This window comes from Notothenia coriiceps, unplaced genomic scaffold (genome assembly GCF_000735185.1).
Source record: "Notothenia coriiceps isolate Sejong01 unplaced genomic scaffold, NC01 NC01_scaffold00028960, whole genome shotgun sequence".
In the NCBI taxonomy this organism is placed as follows: domain Eukaryota; kingdom Metazoa; phylum Chordata; class Actinopteri; order Perciformes; family Nototheniidae; genus Notothenia; species Notothenia coriiceps.
Genome location: NW_011361661.1, coordinates 2018 through 11838, shown reverse-complemented (window position 1 = coordinate 11838; position 9821 = coordinate 2018). Strand labels below are relative to the sequence as shown.

Below are 9821 nucleotides of genomic sequence, written 5' to 3'. Positions count from 1 at the left end.
GCCAAAATACCAGCAACAGTGTGTAAAACCTTGTGAAGACTTACAGAAAACGTTTGACCTCTGCCAACAAAGGGTATATAACAAAGTATTGAGATGAACTTTTGTTATTGACCAAATACTTATTTTCCACCATAATTTGCAAATAAAGTTTTAAAAAATCACACAATGTGATTTTCTGGATTTTTTTTTCTCATTTTGTCTCTCATAGTTGAGGTATACCTAGGATGAAAATTACAGGCCTCTCATCTTTTTAAGTGGGAGAACTTGCACAATTCGTGGCTGACTAAATACTTTTTTGCCCCACTGTATATTGTGGTGTCAGGAGTGCTCTCCTAATGTCCAGACGGTTTGAAAGACAGACAGGGCATCAAAGAAAGAGCTAAGAGGTCACCAGACAGAAACACAAAGAGGCCGACAAGGACGAGAGAGAGATAGAGAGGTGATAACAGGGTCAGGTCACCAGAGATAGTAGTGTGTGTGTGTGTGTGTGTGTGTGTGTGTGTGTGTGTGTGTGTGTGTGTGTGTGTGTGTGTGTGTGTGTGTGTGTGTGTGTGTGTGTGTGTGTGTGTGTGTGTGTGTGTGTGTGTGTGTGTGTGCATATGGCTTGCGTGCGTGTGCGTCTTTGTGGACCATTGTTCAAATCAATGTTATACTGCAATGTTATGACTTAGCCCTGGGCGATAGGCATCTTTCACCCTGATATAGGTCATCTCACAAAAACTAAATTGTGATCTTGAATTGATATTACCTCAAAACATATTGCAATACACTTTCTGAGAAACTTGAGTTTGTATGTAATATTATGAATGAAGTCAATGTAATTGTGCATCCTGATATATCGCGACAAAGACGTCAGTGGCATCTGTGTGATTCTGTGAAGCTAAGTGTGGGTGTCACAGCGGGGTCTCACCCTCGGGCAGGGGCAGCAGGGTGATGGCGGTGCTCAGACGTCCGCTGCCCAGGCTCACCAGGTGGGGGCGCTCTGCCTGGAACTTCAGACCCTTCCCCGTCTCAAGGAAATCCAGAGGAGTGCTCTGGAGAGGAGAAAAAAGGTCACAAATACAGTGAAAATTATTATTGCCTTTATTTTTGGTTTTAATGTACAGTTCAGCATGATCATTGGACGCTTCTTTCCTTTTTTGAGTTGAGCTCACAATAAACAACAGAACAGAAGCAGATTTTACATTGATATTAGAAAATAGATATATACAGTATAATCTATATACATGACTGTTCATCTTACAAATAGAAATGCATGTTTACTCATAACATTTTACAAATGCAGCTATGCACTTACTGTACATAAACCATGCATACATCAGAATACCTGTATATACGATACATGCAACAAGATATAACGCAAACATACTAAAAAGTGAGAATAAAAAGACAAAAGTAAAACAAACAAACAAACAACCCCATAGACCTCAGCTATCCATCTTTTCATCCATTCAATTTCTTTTGCCAAGATAAAAAAATGAAATATGCAGTATACCTGTAAAATACGGTGTGATTTTGGGGGTTCTTAAAGAGGGTCGTTATAATATTACATTATTTTCATTTCATTTATGTGTCTTAAATAAAGGCCATACTGTAATTAAAAAAGTTATCTTTGGAAATGTGACTTTATTTGCACTTTTTCCAATGCAATCTGTACTGATTAAAAAACGTCTTTATGATATGATACGCAACTTAATCCTGATGACATTTAATACGTTGTTATCCAAAACTGGACATTACGACATACTGCATGTAATCTACATCTCTATTTCCCCACAACTGAACACCATGGACCTGACCAGTAGTGTTTCCTCTCCGTTAGCTGAATTAATGAGTTGTGAATGACACAAACTTTGTGAATATTTGGCACTGAGGAGATACTCCTTCACACGCTGCAGCTTTCCTGCCTCACTTATGTTTTTCGCTATAGGATGTCCTTTCCATAGACCGTTAACATATCTTACTACACACTGAGAGGAAGTGTGTCTATGTGTGTGTCGTGTCGTCTACCCCTTAAAGCCTAAAGCGCCGCTGTGTGCTCTCGGCACAGCAAGGGGGAAGGGACGTCGCCATAGCAACAGCAGTCTGCAATTAAGAAACATGGAGCTCCTGGAGGGCGCTCGACGAGATAAACTTGTGAAGAGCAGTTTTCACCGCAGCGACGCCTCAACATAAAGACTATTCTGCTTTTTAGACATCTGCTTAGTGTTAAATGACTCTTTCTCTTTGCCTCCCAGGGTTTAAAATAATACATTATATCTCCTGTTGTGTAACATCAGTTATTCCAAAGATAGAACATGAAATATACACCAGGACTTCCTTTGGAATGATTATCCCTTTAGCGCTTGTCGATTTTTTTTTTTATTGAGTGATTTATTTTAGTTTATTAGCTTTACCTTATAAGTACAATGAAAAGGTCACAGAAGGTACAAGATTAAAAACTCTACTAAAAAATGCCCTATGTTATGGAATCTCTATTTCTTGCATTTCTTAGGATATATCAAAGGTTTCCAGATTCCCACAGGATCATATTTGTCTTTTGTGCCTCTACTCCATGTCTCCATGCTTTAATGTTCAAAAAGCTCTTTATTTTTCTCATACTGCCTGTGCTGCAGCACCTCTTTTCACCCTCTGTCTTAAACCAGAGCCCAGTCTGCTCTGATTGGTTAGCTGGCTGGCTCTATTTTGACAGCTAAGAGATGTCCCGCCCCTAATCTCGTAAAATGTGTTGGAGTATTAGCCAATAGAAGTGGGTGTGTTACATAGTGATGTCACTATTTTACTAAAGTAAACAAAGGAGTCCAATGGAGGCGTTTCAGGCAGCGGGTGGGATTGTGTGGTCCAATACAGGAAAGGGTCACCCAAAAAAGGTGGAAAAGGGCCTCGTTAATACTTGGATCTATTAGCTATATTCCTTCTTTCTTCAAATTAAACCCTCTAACTCTTAAACCAATCCGTCACACATGTGTTTTAAGATCACACATTGGACATAATGATTTGTTGTGTTACTTAAAGTGGACCTATCGTGCTATATTTGAATAATATAGTGTATATAACCTAACCTATATAAGGCATATTATGGAGTCAGATTTGGGTCAATATTCTAGCGCGCAAAACAAGCTAATCACGAGCGGAAAATGTGCTTTTACACGTGCATTAAATGACCCTCGCGCACAGATTAAACCCCCGCGAGCAGAGACAGCCCTCTTGCTCGCTCGCGGGAGTGTCAGCCTCACTCGCTCACGGAGTCTGTCTGCGCGCGCGTGAAAAGTTTCTGACACTTTGGGGCGGAGCCACTGGACTTTGATTGACAGCTGCCAGGAAACCTGGAGTTGCCAGGTTTGATAAATGCCTGAACTACCAAGAGCCGAGGAGTGACAGCAGCAATATCAGTTGGACGAGATTGAATGGTAAAGATGCCCATAAAAAAACATTATATTTGTAAAGTGTACAGCTAATATATATATATATATATATATATATATATATATAAATTAATTTTATATAAAACAATATATTTTTGAGTGGGCTGTATCTGTCGAAAACTGTCTGCTGTATGCACCTCCCTTACGAAATGAACTATAAATGAACTATAGTATTACTATAGTATACTGTAAGAGTTGTATAGTGTCCTATAGTCAGTTTGTAGTGTTCTGTAGTATTTTTCACCTGCTATCGTATACGTATAGTTTTTTTCCTGTCAGCTGACCATGTTTATTAGCTGATAGTAGCCCTATAATATTTCAATAGTAATACTATGTATCTAGGATCTTTGTAGTATTCCTATATATATTTTAAATAGTATAACTATAGTATAATATATAGTGTTTCTGTAGTTTTTTTTTGAACACACTATAGAACACTCCCATAGTAATAGTATGATATTGTCATAATGAATGAATATTATTACTATAGTGTTTGTAAAAGCATTACACTCCTAGAATTAATGTGTCCATTTTTTTATATCAAATTAATTGAATTATATATATATATAGCTGTACACTTTAAGAATATAATGTTTTTTTATGCATAACTTTACCATTCAATCTCGTCCAAACTGATATTGCTGCTGTCACTCCTCGGCTCTTGGTAGTTCAGGCATTTATCAAACCTGGCAACTCTGGGCTTCCTGGCAGCTGTTAATCAAAGTCCAGTGGCTCCCGCCCCAAAGTGTCAGAAACTTTTCACCGGCGCGCGCAGACAGACTCCGCGAGCGAGTGAGTGAGGCTGACACTCCCGCCAGCGAGCAAGAGGGCTGTCTCTGCTCGCGAAGGTTTAATCTGCGCGCGAGGGTCATTTCATGCACGTGTAAAAGCACATTTTCCGCTCGTGAGTAGCTTGTTTTGCGCGCTAGAATATTGACCCAAATCTGACTCCATACATATTGTTAGAAATTAAAATCAATGTTTTAATGGGGAAATGTAGTTTAAACATGCCGTCAGTTTTAACGCTCTTTTATACTGAAAAACCAGAAATTCTTGTCCACAAGCAGTTAAACTTTTATTCTGAAAATCCTTCATCTACGCATGTGACAACATCCGGAAACCAAACGAGCCGAGAAGTATTTTTTAGAGTATTGATTACAGCGTTTAGAATGTGTTACATGAAAAGTGATGAAAGAGAATATGAGGAGAGAAGGCGTGTTAAGCATATATTGAATGTGAAAAGAACCAATCCTCTGTTTAAATGCAACAACGGACATTGGAGACGAGGCGAGCCGGCTGGCGGGGAGGAGCCAGCAGAGGATATATAACAGCACCGGAGGAGAGATCCGGGGCTTCTCTTTCCTAACGAGGAGCGGATCACAGCTGTTTGTCTGACTGAACAATATCATGCTTGTGACCAACCCGCGCCTTTTTTAATTAAAGTACCCAATTGAACTTTCACAGAGACTCCATTTAGTCTCCTTTTAAAGCTTCTCTCCTGGACGGGAGAATAACGAACACAGTTTACAATATTTATACTTTTTATTTTTCAAAATACCAAACAGATCATGCATTTTAGCCATTCCTCATTTCGCTCAATTTAACACTGTCTTTTCATGGGCTGATTCTGTGAGAACAGCACCATCTACAGGCCTGGCATATGTTCTACAGCGTCTCCAGCGCTTTCGAACGGCAATGTCCGTGGCTGTCTCCTCCTGATTGGTGGAGTTGGCCCAATAGCCGTAGCGCCACTTCTGTGACGTCATAGAAGTGTTCAAATCTGGATCAGTCTGTATCAGATCCGTTGCAGCACCTTTTTAAGAGATTTGGGTATGGAGGAAAATAGAGAGGGTTGTGTTTTCTGACACTTGGTGAGTTCCCTGGAACACCGGGGACACATATTCATGTATAAAAGACGTACAAAAGTGCATTTTGCATGATAGGTCACCTTTAAGTATTGCTTTATGTAGTGTTTTATCCAAATCATATCGTAATAACATTATATTTCAATACAAATACTGTACATAAAAATGTAGGAGCATCCGACTCACAGGAACCCCCAAGGTGGACACATTTTGTTTCAGAATTTAACAGATGATTTAGCATCCTTTATAATTCAACATGACTAGAATTTGACATGCTGTGTGAAACAGTGACTGCTGATCATTTAGCATTCACTGCTAAGGTCAGCTCTGTGCCAGGTGAAGTGTTAAATGAACTCTGATGGGCGCCGTGGATTTACATTTGAAAACCTGCTGCGCCAGCGTTTTTTTATCCCATTTTGGAGCCCTTTCGCATTTCTTATTTACAACCTGTACGCGAACATTGACTCGGCTCTCGGCTGGCAAGCTAGCTGTGTGTGCTAATAGGATTATGTGATTGTGCTGTTGCCGTCTGTGAAGTGGGGTCAAGCCTAAGAGGATTGCTGAGATAGAGACTGGGAGGCAGTAGGGGGGCTTTACTGGGAGTGATGGCAGCAGGGGGGCGGGGCAAGATAGCCAACACTGCAGGACTCCTTCAACTTCATTGTCTGTGTGCTGCTGCTCCCATGTGGAGCACACTGCAACGACCTGATACATTCAGAGCATCATAGTGTAATGAGTGCATGCAACGTCAATTCTTCTTAGATCATATTGTATTTGATTAAGTGTTTATCATCAACAGTTTTTTCCCACTAGATAACATAATCTGTGTTATTGTCAGTTTTTACTTTATTTTACATTTTCTAACATTAACTTACAAGTCAATCCCATGCACCTTTACTAGACTGATTGTATATGTGTTTTTTGTTCAGTAATGTTTTGAAGGAACTTGATAAATGATTTGCTATTCTCAAGTTTCATTGCTGCTTATCTGCCAATTGCACAATTTCCACATTACTATCTATTATTGCTTATTTTGCATCACTTATGTTGTCATGCCTTATTTATTCTTAAAGTGTATATTCTGCGTAAAGTTTTAAAAACAATATATTTGAGTCTGGAACAGCTAATATGCAAATAAAGGAACTAACTAATAATAATAATAATAATAATAATAATAATAATAACTGTATTTGTATAGCACTGTTCATGCACGTATATTAATAATAAAGTTATTGGATCTTGAATCTGTGTGGCTTGAGTATTTTCAATACAAATTGGAAGAAACATAGTCCTTGCCAAAAAGACTCGTCTCTAGTCGCTAAAGTCCTAAGTGTTAAAGACAGGACAAATAATACCTTTGTCAGACCCCTGCCTTCAGAATTGCCTTAATTCTTCGTGGCATAGACTCAACAAGGTGCTGGAAACATTCCTCAGAGACTTTAGTCCATATTGACATGATAGCGTCACGCAGTTGCTGCAGATTTGTCGGCTGCACGTCAATCTCTGGTTACACCACATCCCAAAGGTGTTCTATTGAATGTATATCTGGTGACTGTGGAGGCCATTTGAGTATAGTGAACTCATTGTCATGTTCAAGAAACCAGTTGGAGATGATTTGATATCATTGCCTTTCTATCATCTTGGACCAGTCTGGCCATTCTCTTCTGACCTCTGGCCACAACAAGGCATTTTGGCCCAGAGGACTGGCACTGACTAGATATTTTCCCATTGTTTTCACGAGCAGTTGAACAGGTGTACCTAATGATATGGCCGGTGAGTGTATTTGATTTTTTTTAAGGAAATGGCACTTTTGGAGTGGTGCAGGAAGGAGTCGTTAAACCCGTAAAATACTTAGCATATCACCACTTCCAATTCCCTAGTGTCAAAGTCAAATCTTTTTGAACGTCTGATTTAATCCATGAAATAAGGTTTGTGGTTAACACAAGCTTAAATAAACTACTAAATGTCATCACACATACAAAACTCTGCCTTTAGCTTAGCATTGTGTGATGTTTAAAGTTTGTTTATAGCCTAACGATAGCTTTTACATATACCAATGCATCCGATCGGAACATTCTTACAACGTGTTGTTAATATGTGGAGATTATCCTGCTGAACAAAAAATTATAAGTATCATCATGTGGGTTTGCCACAGAGTTTACTTTTGGCTGTATACCGAAATCACTGCATCATTCTATAGTGCCTGAATACGATTTTAGACACGAAAACAATTCCAGATTCTCACAGTTTCTTTAGAGAAAACATAACATTTAATAGGGTTTTATCTTCCATTTTGTATTCCTTATAACTACGATACATATAGAAGTAGTTACTGAACATACACACACACACACACACACACACACACACACACACACACACACACACACACACACACACACACACACACACAGATACCACATCATTTTTTCTTTGTACTGTCTTTTCTGATTTTATGTAAAGCGTCTCTGAGCATTAGGAAAAGCGCTGTAAAAATCCAATGTATTGTTAGTATAATCATTTTGTTGAGAATTACCCTAGCCCAAAAATAGACAGAAATGGGTTTATTCCAAAATGTTCACACAATTGTAACTAAGGACACACACACACACACACACACACACACACACACACACACACACACACACACACACACACACACACACACACACACACACACACACACACCTGCCCTTAACATCTAATGTGATTGACCCAGCAGGTGGGAAACACAGACATCCAATCTCCGGTTCTGTCTAATTACTGACTCTGCTTGAAGATTCCTGCTTTACACATCCTGACATATGCTGTCAGGACGCGTCCCACCCAGCTGTAGCACCTGACCTGACCTGCTGTAAATGTAAATGCACATACAGTAAGAGTATATTGCACAGTGGAAGCGGAAGTTTGAACTATCACACAACATAAATACTCCAATAAAGTACAAGTAAAGTAAATGTGTTTACTTTCCACCATGACAGATAACATATGACTCACTCTTTCCTGTCATGTCCTCTCCCATCACCCTTATCCCCAAAACACACTCACCTTTAGCACCTGGTGTGTTTTCCTTCCAAACTCGGGCATGTTGCTGTTCAGCCGGTCCATGTCCACTGAGCTGTCCCCGGCTCCCTGCGACACATGCATGTCCTGAGGGAGGAAATTAGAACATTCATCAGACACACTATGAGTAACCAAAAGTGTCCACGGGTGACTTCATCTCTGCAGGACAACAACGGTTAGTAACTATCAAAATCCTGCTTAATGGGATTCCCCCTCCCCACTCTGCCTTAATGTGTCAAGGTGTGATTCATGCTGTCAGCGCACTCACGCACACAACAGATGGTAGACAGCATTTAGCAACGCGCTCAGAGGAAGTAAAACACGCACACACATTTAAATCTCTTGGCAGTTGACACATTAGCTGGAAATCAGCCACCTTGGCTGTTCTCTTGTCTCTCAGTCACTATGAAATACACACTGTGCCTAAATTCCTCCCTTCTTACTCAGTAGTTTTGGGCCATTTCCATCAAGTCAGCACAGAGCAAACAGCTATAAATATATTCCATGTCCGTACACGTGTTAAGTGGCCAGATTCGGTATAAGAAGCACAGATAAACACATGGAGAGGTTAGAAAACACATTCACAGTGTATCAGAGCATACACCCGGAGTCATTTGCATCCTTAAAATGTTTTGCAGCCAGGATGGAAAATATGTTTCTGATGTGCTCTGCCCTCAGTATAACAACACACTGCTGCAATATCATCTTATTTGCTCTTCTGACATTCCCATGGAAGGATATTCAGCAACGGAGTCAGCCTCAGGAAGCAGTTAATCACAAGAAATAAAAACAAATGTTGGGAAAATGTCTATCTGGAAACACTTTTGTGCAAAACTATTTTCTGAACCAGAGGGAACTAACGCAAAAATGCTTCCCAGCTCATGTTTAAAGCAATATTTCAACCAAATGTCTCAACCTGTTAACCTGTCTTTTGCTGTATCTTAATATAATAATTACCTGTCTGCAGTTGTCCAGCACTCGCAGAGCCTCCATTGCAAAGAGCTGCTCCTGGCTACTGACTCAATCCTATCAGTGTGGACTCGATTAACATGGACACCTCTAAGACTGAATGACAATTTCTTCAATGCTGCTTCTTCTTGCCATGAAACACAGATTGTCTCTTTGTCTTGATCTCAGCTCTTTGTCTATAAGCAACCGGTGCAGTGTCCTCCACAAGCTCCCATTCAGGAGGAGGACCTGTTGCTGCTTGCTCCACTAAACTAAGACCTACATTCCTGACAGGCAGCACCAAAATCCCCGATAACAGAGACATGTGTGTGTGTGCGCGTGTGTGTGTTTAAGCAATGATCAAAAGAGACGACGAAGAAGACGAAAAAGGAAAGAGGAAAGGAGGAAGAGAGAGTGATGACTGAAGGGATTTGATACATAAAGCTCAGAAATAGAAGTGTAGAATAGTGAACTTGTTGTAGGAGGAATCAGGGGCCCAGTCCAGTTAAAGTGTTTTTCT

At 40.0% G+C, this 9821-nt stretch overlaps 1 protein-coding gene across 1 annotated transcript; it reads right to left on the bottom strand.

Annotated features, from left to right (window-relative positions):
- Positions 1–893: 893 nt before the first annotated feature.
- LOC104958539 (pleckstrin homology-like domain family B member 1) lies at positions 894–9535 on the bottom strand. The gene is made up of 3 exons (XM_010786281.1): positions 9311–9535; positions 8339–8440; positions 894–1034 (listed from the first exon to the last, which is right to left on the bottom strand). Exons 1-3 carry the CDS (start codon positions 9344–9346, stop codon positions 894–896), a joined length of 279 nt encoding a protein of 92 aa, XP_010784583.1. The 5' UTR covers positions 9347–9535.
- Positions 9536–9821: the final 286 nt, after the last annotated feature.